This window comes from Notothenia rossii (genome assembly GCF_949606895.1).
Source record: "Notothenia rossii genome assembly, chromosome: 6".
NCBI lineage: Eukaryota > Metazoa > Chordata > Actinopteri > Perciformes > Nototheniidae > Notothenia > Notothenia rossii.
In genome coordinates this window covers 82,249,434-82,269,350 of record NC_136909.1, presented here as the reverse complement: position 1 = coordinate 82,269,350, position 19,917 = coordinate 82,249,434, and the positions used below count along the sequence as shown (strand labels likewise).

The 19,917-nt window shown below is 40.2% G+C and overlaps 1 protein-coding gene across 1 annotated transcript in view; it reads right to left on the bottom strand.

The window, feature by feature from the left end:
• Nucleotides 1–10,254: 10,254 nt before the first annotated feature.
• The window catches only part of abch1 (ATP-binding cassette, sub-family H, member 1), a 19,086-nt gene continuing 9,423 nt past the window's right edge, over nt 10,255–19,917 (bottom strand). The window contains exons 4-6 of the mRNA XM_079689972.1: nt 18,770–19,166; nt 17,649–17,753; nt 10,255–13,840 (exon numbers count right to left, since the gene is read on the bottom strand). Of these exons, the coding sequence (XP_079546098.1) occupies nt 13,734–13,840; nt 17,649–17,753; nt 18,770–19,166 (609 nt within the window). The 3' untranslated portion in view covers nt 10,255–13,733. The remainder of the gene's footprint in view (nt 13,841–17,648; nt 17,754–18,769; nt 19,167–19,917) is intronic.

Sequence of the window (19,917 nt, the reverse complement as noted above, 5' to 3'; positions counted from 1 at the left end):
TAATCTCTGGAACATCAGTTTTACCAGACAACCTCCTGTTTGTGAGAGTATGTGTGTTTGTGTGTCTGTGTGTGTAGGATACAATATTTCACGGTGAGAATGAGTGGAAAATCCAGTAAGGCCATGGACAGATTAAATGAATGTAGTTTCCCAGATGCTGATCACTCACACTCACGTATGCACACACAGAGACAGACTTATTTTTACACTACTGAGACGCTGTAAAACATACACTTAACATTTGCCAATAAAAGACATGCCTGCTGCTCTGCTGAACACCAGGAGTGAAAGGAGACTCTGACTGTACACACTTAAGAAACATATGAGACCATGTGTGTCTGTGCATATGCACACACCTTACATAATCTTTGCACACGTTTTAATCTGTGTTTGAACCCTCCTGTTTACGTTGCTATGGTGACAACGTCAACACCTCTGCTGGGCTGAAGGCTGCAGACACACCTTCCTTTGATCCCTCGCTTCACCTCGCCACTGATGGATGTTTTGACAAGTGCTTCTCTTTCCAAGAGCCAATGGGCTGCACTCCTGTGTGAAGCGTCAGGAAATGATGAAAAATGACACACACACACACACACACACACACACACACACACACACACACACACACACACACACACGGTGCACATGGTGGGATTACAACACTTCTTACGGTACTTGTGTTTCACTCGCTTGAGTGCAAACCAGTCTATCAGTGGACAGTTAGGATAGTTTAACAAAAGTGGCTGATTTATTTGAACTTGCACACATTTACATTGCCTCTTGTTAGCAATTACCTCAAAGTAGAGTAAATAAAGTGCCATATAATATATTGAAATAAAGTAAAAACACAAAGACAACTTGAAGAGGACAAGTATAACAAAAGATGAAAGTATAAATACTGTCCTGTTGTGTTTTTGCTGTCAAAGACACAATAGGAACTATTTTGGGAATGGGAATAATTTGTCGTGCGCACCTAATGAATTCCTTCACATGCTGCTTTGCAAAGTGAAGGAAATAACTTTAATTGAGGATGCTCGCAAACATAGTTTAGAATTACTGTTTATTTTCTTACTTTCTTAATTAAACTCATTATGAAATTTGAATTTTAGTTTTAAGAAGTTCATCTTAATGTCTTTAGTCATCACTTTGATTCCAAAACATTAGAAGACATTTTTGGGACCAGAAGAAGAGTTTAATTTGCACTGCAGCTGGCCGCAGAAGTCTGCAATAAAGCTGAATATGATCGTTAAAAATATTCAAATAGACACTGGGTACACAGATGGAAATACAGTCTCTCGGCCTGGGATAGTGTTAAAGCTCTGCTGCTGAAAGCTGATTGAAATAGAGATGAAAAGTTGCTTTTGCGTGCAGAGGATTAAAACGTTTTGGATTCATTATGTCTGAGTTTCATCCTCAAAATACTGCAGGTTTACATATTTTCGTAGCTCAGTGTTAACAGAAGTGTAAGCCTTTGGCAAACAACGTGGAGCAAGTTATTGCAGGTTTTTAGTTTGACAGGAAGCAGCGCCGCCACTGAATGTTTTCACAGATTGAACTTTGACCTCAGGATTATAAAACAGTATGTTCTGCAACCAAAGCACCTCCAACTTTTAGAAGAAAAAAAACTCCCAAAGCAGCTCATTTTCTCCGAATCACACACAGATGGACTTTTGATCAGACCACTTAACTTGATATGTGTCTTCAATATGTTGTCTGAATCTCATCATCTGCTCTGCTCCCATGTGGTGTGTGTGTGTGTGTGTGTGTGTGTGTGTGTGTGTGTGTGTGTGTGTGTGTGTGTGTGTGTGTGTGTGTGTGTGTGTGTGTGTGTGTGTGTGTGTGTGTGTGTGTGTGTGTGTGTGTGTGTGTGTGTGTGTGTGTGTGTGTGTGTGTGTGTGTGTGTGTGTGTGTGTGTGTGTGTGTGTGTGTGTGTGTGGCTGCAGAGGGCAGACTGTTCTTGGCCAGCTTTTTTATCGTTGTTGTTGTCGTTCGATAAGACTGAAAACATAGCAACAGCTGGGCTGGAGTCAGGACGGCTGCGAGGAGAAGTCTTCGCTGGTGTGACAGGATTATGTGATAGAAACATGCTGTGCTTATGCGTAACCAAATATTAAATAACACTACTGTCCCGTGTTTGAGGGGCCGGGCCGAGCGCTGTTGTCATGCTGCCATGGTGACAGTAACCATGCACGGGATAATGTTTACAGAATGTTTAGCATATCACAAAGCAAGCACATAGTGTGTGTGTGTGTGTGTGTGTGTGTGTGTGTGTGTGTGTGTGTGTGTGTGTGTGTGTGTGTGTGTGTGTGTGTGTGTGTGTGTGTGTGTGTGTGTGTGTGTGTGTGTGTGTGTGTGTGTGTGTGTGTGTGTGTGTGTGTGTGTGTGTGTGTGTGTGTGTGTGTGTGTGTGTGTGTGTGATGAGGTAGATACGTGATCTGTACATAGGTTGCAGTATTTACTGTACTGTAATCAGAGGCGGAAGAAGTACTTAGAAGTTGGCTTGAGTAAAAGTAGAAGTGTAAAACTACTCTGTTACGTTAAACTGCATTTAAAAACGTACTAGCAAGTAAAAGTATAGGTTTTTTATTCTGCACAATGGCCCATCAAAATATTAGTAGATTATGCGTTTTTTTAAATAAATGTAATGTGATCATCAATTTAATTTGCAGCTGGTGAAGGTGAGATAATTTTGATTATTTCACATAGCCTACTGCTAGGTAAATACCCATAAAAATGTCCAGTCACTTATAATATTAATCATTTATGTAATTATAGCCTTCAGATAAATCAGTTGCATTAGAAAGTGCAGTAATAACCTGTGAGAGATAGTGGAGAAGAAGTATAAAGTTCCATAACCTGAAAGTACTCTCTCAAAATACTCAGCAATATTCCACCACTGACAGCAATATGCTGCAGATGTTGTTGTTGTGAAGGACACTATGTTCAGGATAACATCGTTGCTCAATCGAACAGAGAAAAGTTGAAATCTTTTCTAAGCTTTCCAAACCTGCACCTGCCTGCACTTTTCTTTTAGACAATTGCAGGCTCCGGATGATATTTGGCAACCCAGGATTAATCTAAGTCGTAAACTGGTTGTGAGAAAATAAACATGCCAAGACAAGAGGAAGACAACTGGTGAGATGTTTTTCCATTTCAGCTGTTAGACGCCCAGCTGGCTGAGCAGCTAACACCAGATGAACTGTTCTACAGCAAAGACAATCCCAAACATTCAGGTTCAGTTGTTTGGAAAATGCATTGTTAGCGTGTTCATTCGCAATCTTGCTCTTTCTGGAAAAAAATGCATTTCCAGGTTTCTATTTTTACTTTTTTTCATTCTAGCTAAACAGCCAGCAATGTCACTATTGGTCTGTTGGTTTGGTTCTGACTTAATATCTCTACATCTGCTGGCTGGATTGCAATTTAGGGCCAAGAGGTTAAATCCTACTCACTCTGGTAAACTGAATCTACCTCTAGTGCCACCAGACGGTCAAAATGTGTTCTTTTTGGGGGACATTTTTTCCCACCTACCTATTGGACTAGCAAAATGTATTTTAGACATTTGTGGTTTCAGTCCACAAATGTCTAAGATAACTTAGACATGATACTGTATATCCTAATGACTCTGCCTCCTGCACCACCTTGCACACACATTTGTCTTGAAATAAATGTCTCATGAACTATTGAATAGAAATAGAAATGCATTACAAATACATCAGAAGGTTAAAAGCAATTTGGTGAGCTATGGAGCATTCGTATACCCCATGCCATTTGCAAGAAATCAACTAATAACTATGTTAAACATGTGTGAGTTTTTGTGTATATTAAAGTCCTGAAATGCATTTTTATTTGAAATAATGATATAATTAATTTCAAAATGACTACACGCAATGCAAAATGGCTTACTTATTGTCGATTGAAATAAAAAAAAAAGATGTGACATTGATTTTGAGAGCGATGATCCCAACTAAGTTTTAATTCTTCGCCAATTACAATCTACCATAAATTAAGGGGTTCACCTAAACCTCTAGTGCAGTTCTGCCTTTAAACTTGTTTTGCATTGATCCTTATGCCATGTTGCTGTTGTTGTTGTTGTTGTTGTTGTTGTATATTAACAATTTATCAAAAACGATATAGTAAAATGTCCTAGTTAGCAGGTGACACATCTTCAATCACTCAGTTATTCCAACACCGTATTTTACAGATTTAATAACCCTGTTTTCTCTGAATCCCTTCTATGATTCCAACAGATGAAGCATGAACACCTGAAACATCTCCAGCAGCAGCAGCTCAGTCTCTGCAGCTAGGTGATAATGACATTTCAGACCTGGAGTCCTGCTGCTGGTCCACAGATCAAACACCAGCAGCCGGTCCTCCAGGGAGCTTTTCTCTGTAATGATGCTGGCGATGTAGTGGCAAATTGAAAAAGGTAGGTGAGCTGTAATGGACTGCAGGAGCAGGCTGTCCACTGAAGGCCGGAGATAACAGGAACTGCTCTGGGATTGGTTGGATGTTGGTCAAAAAGCAATGAAAGAATGATGAGGAAAATGTCCTGTCTGCAGTGGCGGCCGGCCCATAGGGGAGCTAGGGGTGCCGCCCCCCCCCTCTTCCCACATTACAAATAAAAAAATATATATATATATATATTTTTTTAATAAACAAGGTAAGTATTACATAATTGGTATCAGTAAAATGTATAATCTACAATAAAATCTCGTTTAAAATTGTGTTACGATGTCTAAAGTTACTGATAAGTCACATGTTTCCTGCCTGGCCTTGCCCGTGTATCATTACCCTCTCTCGGCTGGGCCTTATACATCCATGGTCTGGGCGCTATGCACAGCATCCAGACGAGAGTGCAGCAAGTGCATCAGAAGCCAACTGTTGCTATCTTTAAACTATGCTGCCGAAACATAATTTCAGCCAATCAGCGTAGTGAAATCTGATGGTGACAGGGCGCCTACGTCAGCGCCGGTGCAGTCTGTGAGTTGTTTGGACTCAGATCCAAGGAGACAAAACAGGAAGCTGTCATACACTCTGGAAGCTATCATTAGCAGCTAATATAAAAACTCCTGTTTTGACATAAAAATGGAATTATGGATTATCAATATTTTTTTCAAAGTGCCAGAAACATTGGATTAACCTATGGATTAACCTTCAGCCACCTTTTTCTCGTTTTTGATCAGAATAACAGCAAAAGGTGAGCATATCTCTGTGTTTTGCTACCTAAAGCTACGTCGTGTGATGTCTGTATTTGCTTCCCCTGTCGCGAGTTCTGATCGCTCAGTGATGATACTTATATTTCTAGAATCTGTGGAATCTCAGCTTGTTAGCTAAGCTTGTTGGTGCATATCCGATAAGTATACTGTATCGATTGATTTATACCTAGAGTGCGTTAGCATTTTTTAGCTCATTTAGACGCTTCTTGTGAGACTTGTGTTTTGTTTCGGTAAACATGGTTCATATCATCAGCTGAGTTTCTTCCCGTTAAATGAGTCATAATTTAAGGGGTATTTTCTCAAAAGAAAATTACCGGGGGAGCATCCCCCCAGACCCCCCTAGTATTGTTTGGTCACCATTTCCACAGCCCCACCTAAAATATTTTCCACCAGCCGCCACTGCCTGTCTTTATTTGTGTCCTTAAACAAAGCATTTAGCGCAGAACTGCTAAAGTAGCTGGCGATTCGCAGCAAAGGGATTTCATTTTTCAAGTCATACAGCGTATATTTGGCAATTCAAATCCTAAGAATCCGACTCCTACGCAATGTAACATGCAATATACTTCAAATACAAATATTATTAAAAAAAGCAAGTAATTTATTAATATCCTGAGCAAAAATCTAAAACAGGATAGCCGAATTTAAGTGTGGATCCCAAAAGAAAGCATTTAATCAACAATATCATTGTGAACCAAATCATGAAATCGATAACTTACCTAACACTAAATGATAATACAATATATAACTTTTTACATAAAGAAAATACATAATTTAATGAATGTAATCTTTGTTGTTTCGTATGGGTACTTGTTAATGTTGTTGTGTTTTGTCTTTGCTGTTGTATTCTGTGAAATGTTATAGTGTTTTGACCTTCAAGGCCACCGTAAGATACCTAGATAAGGCATATACTATTTAACCATATTATAGTAAACCAATACATGAAGCACTTTACCATACCATACTTTATGCGTCTGTTTTTTGTACTTTTGCTGCTATGATAACATATTCCCAGTCCTATCTCATTAAATACGTCTGTTTTTTCCACTTTGTGAGATCAATATTGTCAATTTAATCTTATTTTTTCATTATCATGCAAAGGATCCTTCCTGATGTTCTTCTTTTCTTCATTTGTAATGCAAGTAGACATGTCTTCTACAGCCTCCAGCATCTGTTGGGTGCCTAAAATAACTCCTATATTTGATGTAATCCTTCAAAGGGAGTGTAAAGCATTCATTTGGTCAGAGCCGGTTGATCACGTCCCATTTGAGGGGATAAAATCATCCCACAAACACTGTAAATCAGCATTCATTGCCACATTTACAACCAAAGGTCCTGCTCTGTGCTCCTCTGAGCTGAGACAGCAGTTCACTCGAAGCCAGTTTTAATCTCAACTTTTCCAGAACAATAAATTATGGAAATTGTTGTAAATATAATCACATGCCGTGTTGCAGAATGATTGGGGGAAATGTGAACCAGATGTAGACAGCGTTAACTCTAAATGTTGCTGGAAATCTCCATTAATTAAAGTTTGAGCAACATCTGGATCTGGATCTCATAACACAGAATCTTCTCTGCCTTGTTTGATCAATCCTGTCCTCTTCTGACTCACATGATTAGACTTTAATGGATCATCTTGTACATTGTGTCCATATCGGGCTACATATAGAGCGACAGGAACACACTGTGTAGTCCTGAAAGACTCAGGGTGTCGCTGCTCGTAATTACAGAGCCGCTGACTGTAATTAGTTATGGTGTCGTCACTAAGCGCAACAAACACTGTAATTGTCTGTAATAGACATCCTCTCATTTCACACTGATCTGTAGGAGGAGCGTTTTAATAGCAGCCTGTCAGAGAGGCCTTTATCTATTTTCCAGTGGATGCATTATGAGGTGTACCATGGCCTTTTAAAAAAAAATGTGTACAGAAGATGATAAACGATTAACACACACAAAAGAAGATTGCTCGGGGAGTAACTGTACTCGTGTGCACAGATCTACTTGAGATTAGGCGTATTGTGTATTAACAGGTTAAGGTTGATGACATTTCTAACTATAAATATATTTTAATGCTGATCAAATTCTGTGAAAATACACAAACAATTAATTGAACTTGTCACCATCCATTCAAGTGTTTCATAGAACTCCTTTGTTGGAGTTTTTTGGGGGAAATATAGCTATTTATGTATTAATAATAATCAGGAATCAATGTTGTGAGAGCTACAGACACGGCCAGAGAGTTTTGAGGGGCAGCTTCTTTTTGATTTGTTGACAAAAACATAAAATAAAGATTAGTCAGATTTTGGCGATGCTACAGTCAGAAGGTTGTGGGTTTGATCCCAGCCCGTGCAGTCAACATGTCGATGTATCCTTGGGCAAGATACTGAACCCTGAGGTGCTCCTGATTGCCAACGGTGTGTGAGTGTGTGTGAGTGTGTGTGTGTGAGCGTGTGTGTGTGTGTGTGTGTGTGTGTGAATGTTAGCTTCCCTAGAGTAAGTGGTACTGCTCTTTGTGAATGACTCGTAGTATGTTAAGCGTTCTGAGGGGTCGAAAAGACCTGATAAAGACAGATATAAGTACAGTCCATTCACCATTTTTGCACTCCAAAATGTTTATCCGTTTAATTTATTTATAGTGAAGCCAAAAGACTAACTGGATTTCAATTCAGTTCAGCTTATTCCTACAAAATTACGTTTTGCTGCAGTACTTGATCAATAACTATTTTACAAAATAATATTATATTTTATTTTTTATTAAATAGCTACTAAACACACCAAAAGCTGAAAAGACTAAAGAGTTCAAACATCTTCAGCAGTAAGGGGCCCAATTTTGCCAGAAGAAATGTATGAAACTGAGATAAATTAACCTTTTTACCTTCAGCTATTCAAACATTGAAACTTTATAAACTCTTTTCTTCACAAACAAATACAGACCTCAATTTAAACACACTCGTACACACTCACTGTTTCTGTGAACACACACCACAAGAAGGCTTTGCATGCAGAGACTCATTAACCCCCATAAAACACATGGAATAACCACAACACACACATGCATACGTCACACACAAAAACATCCCCAAACACACACAAAAACACCCCCAAACACACTGATACAATTAATGTATATGAGTTTAAGGAAAACATTTGGATAGCATTACACACACAGACAGACAGACAGACAGACAGACAGACAGACAGACAGACACAGTTCAAACAGACAACAGGAGAGCATATACAGGAGGCAGCGAGGTCATCACTATCCCCATGGCAACAGGCAACACAGTGATGCAAGCCATCATGATGTCATTGAATAAATCTGTGGTGGCCTGCGGGTGTTGTTGTAACCGCAGGAATTGTGGGGGATTTTGTGCTCTTGGTATTGAGTCAGATCTGGCAGCGCTGAGAGAGGCAGAACGACGAGACAAAGGGATGATTTCTCAACCAGGTTTATTCTCTCAAAACACATGAAAAGAACTTCATCGGAGCGTGTCTGCCCTCACGGTGCGTTTACATGTCATAACACACAGTGGAAATGTACGAGCCCTTTGAGAAGAGACAGTGGAGGTAGACGACTGGAGTTTAGAGCAGAGAGGAAATGATAACTTTACATATGTTTACATGATCTGAAATGTTCCAATGTGAAGCTCATAAAGTCAAAAATATGAAGAAGAAGTGGCAACATGTAGAGTTTTGATTACCTTAATAATCTGAGAGAGGGACCTTTTAAACAAGCACATATTGATTTCTCTATTTTGATTGCTTCAAATATGGGCTTTTCAGGATTGTAAAAGCAACAGAAATGTGGAACAAACATCCATACTGTAGGTATCGTAACATGAAACCCTTTTCCCCATCTAAAAGTCGGAATAAGAAGTGGCTATATACATTTTAACATATATTACGTATTTGAATTTTCTAATTAAATGACACTTCACCATTGTATTAACCTGAAAAAAAATCTCAATATCTTTATATCCATATAGTTTATCCCCCCCAAAATCTAGCCCATAAACTCAACATCTGAATAACAAGTGGCTACATGTACAGTTATGATGATATTACAAACAAATATTAAAAAGTATATATATATATGTGATATTACAAACAGTCTTAAGTCTTAAATCCGGCCCGTGACTTCATTTTCTGTGGCCCACGAGAGCTTGCAAAGAATATCATATGTTTATTATATGGTTACATGCCGATTTACAGAAGCACGTTGCCCATAAACTACATGTCCCACAATGCATCTCAAATTTGCCTTTTTTCTCAGAATTTTACTATTTTTCTTCCAAATATTCATTTTTTCTCCGACTCTTTTTTTTCAAAATGTCATTTCTTTTTAGACTTTTTTTCTCCAGAATTTGACTTTTCTTTTTAAATCATTTTGTGACATTCTCACTGAAGACTTGCAATTATTTGCCCTATACTTCTGTTTTTAGACGTAGTTAATTACTAAGTCATTATCCTATCTGATAATAATCCAATTCAGAGGCAATAATGTAATATAATACATTATTTTATAAAATATATATATATGTATTTTTATATAGTCTTATATATAAAATTGTTCCTTTGAGTGCAACCATGATGTTAATGTGGCCCGAGATGAAATTGAGTTTGACACCCCTAGAGAGTGTACCTGGTTGTTGTCATTCTAGCTTGAGTAGCATGTATGCAAGTTATTCTTCCCTTCTGTAAACTTCATGGAAAATAAAGTGTGGAGTTCCATACTCAACAAGCTGCCTCCGACTCCCATTCATCGGCTCTACACCACTTAATTATTGGACATTTCATATTTGCATTCATCTTAAAGTCCCAAATGGTTGAGGAAAGAATCTACAGTATTATACTGCAGAGATCGTTACATGAACTGCTATGTCCCAATATTAATCATTCAGATTATTCTCAATGAAAACGATAAATACAATAGTCCTTGCCTTTATCTAAAGAAAGGACATAACAGGTTTTTCAATTTTAATCACTTCAAACCTACAGTATGGATGGCTATGTTTGTTAGTTGGTTTGTTCATTTTTCAGCAGGATTACAGAAAAGCTAATTGCCCAATTTCCCTTAAACTTGGTAAAAGGTTGAAACATGGACCAAGGAAGAAGACCTTACATTTTGGAGCCGGTCCAAATCACATTGTGGATACACACATTTTTTCTGACATTAGATTCACATTTGAATAATGCTAAAAAATGTGATTGGTAACTAAGCAACACGGATAACGGAACAAATACAATATAGTTAAAATAGTCAAATAAGAATTTATGTCATGTACTTTTTTAATAGTGCCTTCAGTTCTTGCAAGTCTTTATACTTTGTACCAAGATGCCTTTTTACATAACGGTTGGTGGGTTCTTTAGGTAGATGTTCCCACAAGTGCATTCGTTTTTATGTAAATAGTGAACATAAATGAATTCCTCAAAAATGGATGTAAAGCACAAAATCAAAACATTAAAATCTTTAACCAATAGTTCAGAAATGATCCCAAAAAATGTAAACCGTGTACTCACAATATTACCAATAGTGTCACGCAAGCATAGCCAATTTTTTCACAGATTGTTAACCAACTGAATTTGTAAAAAAGAAAATAATTGTGTAATGTAGGACACACTGGTTATCCCAGCAGGATATGGGATTCATTTCTTTAAATATAAGAATATAAACAGAGCTTCAGTATATAACATGTCCTCACAGTTTGACTCTCATATTTCCACCAAACAAGAACACAATGTCCCTTAAGGTTTGCAACGAGAGCAACAGCAGATTTACAGCGCGGCAAACTCTCGGACAGATTCAACATCGAACTTTATAAACAGCATACTGTGCACACAACGTCATTATCAGACCACAGCGTAATCCAACATCATTATCATTATTTATAAACTCAAATTACATTACATTACATGTTACTTGTTAGACTCAATACTGTGGACAATCCCCACAGGAGCAATTTGGGGTGAAGTGTCTCAGGGACACAACGACATGCTGACTGCAGTGGGGTTTGAACCTGTGACCCCCTGATCTGTACACCAACGCAATAGTCCACTGTGCCACACGCCTTCAAATTCTTCAGTACATTAATATAAGTGGACATTACCTGCACTGCAACACGTAGCAGAGACAGGAGCATTCACATCCAAACACAACACATGCTGGTGTTTAGTCCTTCATCGGAACCGGGAAACTCATCTGATAATAAGGAACGTTTGTGAGGAACCAGGCATGCATCCAGATGAATGTAAACATGTATAATTGATCATGAGTTTGGCACGTGAGTCTGGATTCTGCTGCCTTTTCAACACTAGGTTAAAAGTTTTGGGGGAAAAAATATTTGCTTTCTTGCTGAGAGATTATGGGAAGATTCGTCATGTTTTGGGACTTTATGCTAAGCTAAGCGTACAAACATGACATATTGGTCTCCCTCCTATTGTCTTCGTTTGCCCCCCCTTACTTTGGTGTTCGCGATAAAATTTGACCGGTCCTGTTTTAACTGCTATTACATGAACACAAAAACCATTAATCATCACCAAATTTCATTTAACACCCTTTCAAACTTTAAATATTGTATCAGACTAGTGGTATACATGAAAGACTGCAGTAAATGTACAAAGAATAGACACTGAACATGTATTGCGTGTGCCAGTTGATCCATGTGGGGGGATGGGCACATAAGAGTGGGACATGGGTCAAATTGTTCTGTGTGTGTGTGTGTGTGTGTGTGTGTGTGTGTGTGTGTGTGTGTGTGTGTGTGTGTGTGTGTGTGTGTGTGTGTGTGTGTGTGTGTGTGTGTGTGTGTGTGTGTGTGTGTGTGTGTGTGTGTGTGTGTGTGTGTGTGTGTGTGTGTGTGTGTGTGTGATCTGATCCGGATGGTTACTAATTCCTTTTCTTTATGGCGGACATGTTTGACCGGGAACACCATGGGTGTTTCAAAGTTTACTAAATCATCCAAAATTCAATGAAAGTGGTGATCAGCAATTTTATATGTTCAAATGTCGACTGTGAAGGATATCATAATGGAATGGAATGTAAAACTAAAAAGCTATGATTGAGGAAAGTAGTAAATCGGTCAGATTTGACCCGAAGACAACAGGAGGGTTAAATAAAACACACATGTACTTTCAACAATGTGGGACTGTTCCTTTAAAAGGCAGAACGCTTAAATTGAGAAATTAACTAGATTACATTTATTATCAACCAAGTACACTTATATTTTGTTTTGTTTTTTGCAAGTAATTAGCCTTTCCAATACGTTACAAATGAATTATATGTATTTCATTAAACAAAAACTCAATTATAACTGAAAAAAACTACACAACCTCATCTGAACCAAGGGTTTAAAATATCCTTGTGGTGTGTAAATAAAGGAAGGACATTTGAGCTTTTATAAACAAACTCACTGGTCCTAAAGTAAATCAACTACATGGTGGTCTAGATTTGATATGTATTCCTCATTTTTAGATTCCTTTTTCCCCACAGTGCAACATCCCAGCCTCTTCAAAATCCAAAACAGCCTGTGTGCTTTTACTCTTTTAACTGTTTGTTGGTGGTCAAAACGATCAAAAAGCATGATCAGTTTGAGACTTGGATGTAAAAAAACACAACGTATTGTGCAGATAAGCAGGAGGTGTTAAACTGACCTTTGAATCCACTCTGTCCAGCAAAGTGGAGATACAACGAATATACAACAGCAACATCAAACCACCCCTTCTTTCAGGCACAGAACACAAGTTATAGAGAAAAGCACCAAACTAAACTTCAGCTGAGCACCTGGTGATGCATGAACAGGATTTGACAGGACACATTGAAATCTGACTTAAAATGAAACGAGACAAGATACGGCAGCTGTGGATGAGCGGGGAGACTTTCCTGCACAATATGAAGCGATCAGCACTTTGAAACATGACGGTACAACAATCCCCTCCTCAAATGTCCTTCTGGTAAAGCAAGCAGAGAATATTTAACTTGTTTTGTTTGTGCTGCGACTCCTTCTCACATTTACATACGCAATTCCTCTATAATGCAAATATAAGATAGGCAGCGAATACTGTACGGCAAACCATAATCTTAGGGTGTATTCACCAGCAAGTCTCTCTGTTAGCATCGAGAGCGAAGGAAAATAAAATAAAAAAAGAGACCCTGAGTCGGTTCATGGCCCTTTTTTGGGGGGGGGGGGGAGTTCCAACAAGCTGCACGTAGAAGGGAAACAAACTATAGGATAAATGATCTTATCTACATTAAATATTCATTATATTGTGCAGGTAGATATTTAACTTGAGCACTTGTACGTGCAGCTTTGGGCCATCTCCCTCCCGCAGGCCAACGCAACTGTTGCAGGATCAGCAGCTGTGGTGTGTGTGTTTTCTGTGTGTGAGACAGAACATATGGAGGAGGGGGACCGATGGAGTCCCTTTCACCACAGTGACCCCTCTGCTGCCTCCACTTCCTCCTCACACAGGTGGGTTGCTCCTCCTGTTGTCTCTGTCCCCTCGGTGGACGATGTTTTCAGGCCTTCACGACCTCAGCCTTAAGATGACGGTGGCGAGGATGAGGAAGAAGGTGTTCCAGCCCAGCGTGACTGCAAAGCCTCGCCACACCATCATCCGAGTGAGACCCCACCCTGAGGGACAGATTTATGTTAATACTCTTAAAATTAGATACAGGAGACAACAGGCTGGGGGGGTCAAGTTATTGTTATCAAAGGTTATTCGCTTTCAGAGTGTCAAAATCCCAAAACAGTTTGTTGAATAAGTTAGTGTGGGGGAAGCTTCTGTAGCAATGGAGAGTCAGGACTCTCATACCTCACTCACACCAACGCAACTCCGGTTCAAGCTCCGTGCTAGAGCTTTTCAGGTTCCACCACTGCTGCTTGTTAAGTTTCTCCATCGTTGTGTAAAAACTGGATAAAACGCCGGCTTTTTGTTGTTGTTCAGGAGTTGATCCCGCCCCTGCCCCTGCCCCCCCCCCTCGACGTAAGCGTGACGTATGCGGTGCTTTTGCTCTGGCCGGACAATTCTTTGGTGCTTGAAACAAACCGGATTCCGGAGCTCAGAGGCGGCTCCGCTGCGGTGTGAACAGGAAAACCCGGTGCTGTTCAAGCTCCAGCTCCGAACCGGCCCCGAAACACCGTTGGTGTGAATGAGGTAAAAGAGACACAGGGAGAGCTGGAGCTTTGATGGCAAACACTGACGGTTCATTACGAGCTTCGGCCGGAGAATTCACAAGACATGTCCACACGGTTGAGATGCCACAATCAATTCTGAAGAGCCCTCCTGTAGTTCGAGGTTTTAACTAGTTCAGAGTGTAATAATGAACATTCTTTATCAGCAAGACTAAACAAATATGGACCCTGAATCTAACTGCTGTCGTCCATAGAAAAGAATGTGCGCCAGGGAACCTACGTTCCTAAAAAGAAGGGCTTCTAGATGTCCCTGAAAAATAAACCATCTCAAGTCAGCTTGTGCTCGGTCATAAGCTGGCAACAACAATGCGCCCAAGCTGCCCCCTCCCCCCTAAGAGAGATAGCAGCAATACCCAAGGCCGTAGACCTATGCCATGGGAAAGGAGACAGTGAGAGGAGAAAATGATGAACTGTGTCAAAGGTTGAATGCCTAAGCGAATGATTCCCCAACAGTTACTTTAGCTCAGTATAAAGCCTTGAACAAAAGAACATCCAAAGATAAAAAGCCGCCCACCAGCATGACTTCTGTAAATATAAAAAACAACAACACATTGCATTGGAAATTGCGACCTTAGAATTGATATAGAAATGTTCCACTATACTAATCTGCATGACATCAAAAAAGATTACATTTTAAAACATTGATTTAAGATATTCAAATGCCAATTAGGCTTTATTTATTTGGTCCAGAATCAGCCTTTTAAGACTTTTTATGGATCTGCAGAAACCTTGAAAATGTGAATGCATAAGTATTAAAACATTTTTAATTTACTAAATCTTTTACTTTGATCTTTTTATGTTCTTTGAAACTGTGTATGAGGGACAAGAGGATAACACACATCTCACTCATGTTCTCAGGCTGTAGTGAATGCATTCATTTAAATGGGATGAGACACTGAGGTTCAAGTGAATCCAATCAGTGAATGTGGCAGGATGGAGACGCAAAGTCAGAAGGTTCAGCTAATCCCCCAAATTGAATTGTCAACTTCTGTCTGTGTCTCATATTCCACCTCCACCTCTACGATAAGGCTCTCAAACAGGAAACAGCTCCTCTGACTTCCTGTTCTGTGTATCGTGTAACACGGAGGGAGCTCTGATTGTCGTCGGTGTTATTGTCCGCTGGCGGTGAGGTAAAGATAAAGACTCAGGAACCGCTTTACGTTACATTCCAGGAAGTTACACTGGATCCAGAGCTGATTAAACATTTAGATCCACTGGCCATGTTGTGTAGAACAATCTGAGCCGTGTGCACACGAATGACCCTTCAAGGTCACCTATTATGCAAAATCCACTTCTTCATGTCTTTTATACATCAACATGTGTCCCCTCTTCTTCATGTCTCTTCTACATCAACATGTGTTCCCTCTTCTTCATGTCTCTTCTACATCAACATGTGTCCCCTCTTCTCCATGTCTCTTCTACATCAACATGTGTCCCCTCTTCTCCATGTCTCTTCTACATCAACATGTGTCCCCTCTTCTCCATGTCTCTTCTACATCAACATGTGTCCCCTCTTCCTCATGTCTCTTCTACATCAACATGTGTCCCCTCTTCTTCATGTCTCTTCTACATCAACATGTGTCCCCTCTTCTTCATGTCTCTTCTACATCAACATGTGTCCCCTCTTCTCCATGTCTCTTCTACATCAACATGTGTCCCCTCTTCCTCATGTCTCTTCTACATCAACATGTGTCCCCTCTTCTTCATGTCTCTTCTACATCAACATGTGTCCCCTCTTCTTCATGTCTCTTCTACATCAACATGTGTCCCCTCTTCTTCATGTCTCTCTACATCAACATGTGTCCCCTCTTCTCCATGTCTCTTCTACATCAACATGTGTCCCCTCTTCCTCATGTCTCTTCTACATCAACATGTGTCCCCTCTTCTTCATGTCTCTTCTACATCAACATGTGTCCCCTCTTCTTCATGTCTCTTCTACATCAACATGTGTCCCCTCTTCTTCATGTCTCTTCTTCATCAACATGTGTCCCCTCTTCTTCATGTCTCTTCTACATCAACATGTGTCCCCTCTTCTTCATGTCTCTTCTACATCAACATGTGTCCCCTCTTCTTCATGTCTCTTCTACATCAACATGTGTCCCCTCTTCTTCATGTCTCTTCTACATCAACATGTGTCCCCTCTTCTTCATGTCTCTTCTACATCAACATGTGTCCCCTCTTCTTCATGTCTCTCTACATCAACATGTGTCCCCTCTTCTCCATGTCTCTTCTACATCAACATGTGTCCCCTCTTCCTCATGTCTCTTCTACATCAACATGTGTCCCCTCTTCTTCATGTCTCTTCTACATCAACATGTGTCCCCTCTTCTTCATGTCTCTTCTACATCAACATGTGTCCCCTCTTCTTCATGTCTCTTCTTCATCAACATGTGTCCCCTCTTCTTCATGTCTCTTCTACATCAACATGTGTCCCCTCTTCTTCATGTCTCTTCTACATCAACATGTGTCCCCTCTTCTTCATGTCTCTTCTACATCAACATGTGTCCCCTCTTCTTCATGTCTCTCTACATCAACATGTGTCCCCTCTTCTTCATGTCTCTCTACATCAACATGTGTCCCCTCTTCTTCATGTCTCTTCTACATCAACATGTGTCCCCTCTTCTTCATGTCTCTTCTACATCTACATGTGTCCCCTCTTCTTCATGTCTCTTCTTCATCAACATGTGTCCCCTCTTCTTCATGTCTCTTCTACATCAACATGTGTCCCCTCTGTGTAAAGAGATTCTGAAAGTTTCAGGAACAAAGATTCTCTCTCTTTTTGTCCTGATCCATTTCTATAAAAACCTGTCTGAAAATGAGTTGATCAGATTTTTGGCCACTTTATGATGTCATAACGAAGTTTTGGCTTGTGTAACCATTAGCCAATCACCAACCAAGGTAACCCCCCCCCCCCCCCCTTATCACCTGAATCTCCTCCTAGAGCACCATTGTGTTCTTTGTAACCAAATGTCTCTCAGAGGGGCTTGGGGAGGGGCTCCTTATTTTTCATCGAAAGTAACAGACAGAGAATCAGCACTTTGGAAACAGGGCTGAAACAGAGGGGATTATGGGTAATGCTGCAATGATCTGTTTGGTGTTTGGAGACAAACACTTCAGAGACATGTTTGTATATATCTGAGACCTTTAATATATTGAAGAAAACAGTTTAATAGGGGACCTTTAAAAACACGCTAACCACACACGTTAGGGGCCAGGTGAGTGTTGTGTAACGTGTAGTATGTGTTACCTCGGTACATGATACAGCGAAGGGCTTCGGAGGCGTAGGTCTGAGGCAGAGCGAGGCTGAGGTAGCGGAGAGGATACGGGATACACTCCACCGGCCAGATGATACCTGAGCACAGGACAGGAGTTACACATGTACAAGAACTCTTATAATACAGTGTTTATATTCAAAATGAGCCTCATGAAGCACTCAAACTATATCTGGTTTCCCTTTTCTTGAATTCACTTGTTTATAGCAATAACATCTTATACAATCCACAGAGTTGTATATTATTTGAATGAGCAGTGCTTTATTTCCCTGTACAGTTACCTAGCGTACCTACTCCTGCATTTTTACCTGCAGAAATGAGCATTTGCTCTATTCTTTTGTACTTTTATGTATTAAGTATATTGTATGCTGCATCGTTAGAAGAGCTTAGGACTTCAGATTTTTGTATTGTCAACAAATACGCTGTGGATATTGTGCATATGACAACAAAGCTTTTGAATATTTGAACTTGAATCTTAAATATTTTTGATTTGTAATGAAAACAAAACATGCAAGGAAGTTAGGAAGTGGCAAAAAAATTTCCCTATTAAATCTCACCACAGGGTCCTTTCCAATTTCCATTTTCTTTTTCCTGACCACTTTAAGGACTCCTCGGGTTCAAAGACGCAGATCATGTGATAGTTGGAAAGTCCCTTAACAGCTACAACAGGGTTCTTATGGTAAGATGTTCTTAATTGCTATTTCCAAGTTAAAGAACAATCTTCAAACTTAGGCTTTAGACTCAATAATGGAAGATTTATTCTTCAGAGTCTGCTTAAGTGGCTGGTTTCACTGAAGGGTCGACAGTTTATTGATCTCACACACACACACTTGCTACTTGATACCTTCGCTTTACTACTTCTCAGTGGAAAATATCCTTCCTCCGCAATTAATCAAAAATATTGGTTAAATATTAAACATCTACAGCATTAAAGCAATCCAAAACATCATATATATATATATATTAGTAAAACACTGACAGGGAACACATTACTGGCACACACACACACACACACACACACACACACACACACACACACACACACACACACACACACACACACACACACACACACACACACACGCTGCAGGCCTACCGCTGAGGATGAGGTTGGGGTAGAAGATGCCGAGGGCGGCCTGGTTGGCGTTCTGCTCGTCGTCGATGGCGGCGGAGATGACGAGGCCGAAGGAGATGCCGGTGACGCCCTGCAGAACGATCAGAACTATCACCAGAAACAGGGAGCCTTCGTTAGGCATCTGCAGAGAGGGGGGGGGGGGGGGGGGGGGACAAGGAGGGGAGAAGAGTGAGAGAAGATACAACAAAGAGGCTGTTTTCATCCACAGCACTGCAGAGGACCTAAAAGTGGGTAGAAATAAAATGTACACATTATTGTTACATGCATGTAGTGCAGGAGTTTGGAAGAAGTGAGACCTCTGCAGCTGTGAGCGCATTAAAACCAAATGTTGCATTGTGGGAAATGTAGGCGCCAGGATTTAACAAAGAAGATAAATCACAAAAATCCATGTGAGTAAATACAATATCTGTGGTTCTGCAGAATGAAATTAGATTTTACACTATCTGTCGTAAATCAAGCTTCAATGATAAATCAGTGGATAACTCCTTTAAGGACCACGGAGAACATAAGATCAAGAAGAAACGCAGAGCCAGATAAAGGGAACACAGAGACAGAAACGCTCTGATGCTCTGCACTGATAGAGGGCTAAAAATACTGCAAGGAATAAAAAGAGAAATGTCACGGCAGATTAAGTTTGGTTGTAAATCCCACAGACGGAGGGGAGGCGTCGCAGGAGATAGGAAACTATTTTAAATCAAATAAACACGCAGAGAAATTTCTCAAGATTAAAGGTGATAACTCTCTTAACTGCGAAGAATATGCAGGCGTGTGTGTGTGTGTGTGTGTGTGTGTGTGTGTGTGTGTGTGTGTGTGTGTGTGTGTGTGTGTGTGTGTGTGTGTGTGTGTGTGTGTGTGTGTGTGTGTGTGTGTGTGTGTGTGTGTGTGTGTGTGTGTGTGTTGGTGCACTTGTCCCCGGTGTGTCAAGACACTATCCGTCTCCCCTGACAACGTGCAAAAATAGACCTGCACCGATAGTCCACATGACCGCTCAGTTGCCAAAGCAATCAAGGGCTGTTGTCGTGGCGATCCCGCAGTGATCCCTGGATACGGCTAAAGCAGGAAGTGATTTATGTGGTGGTGGTCTCTTTGGACTTCAGCACCTTAATCAA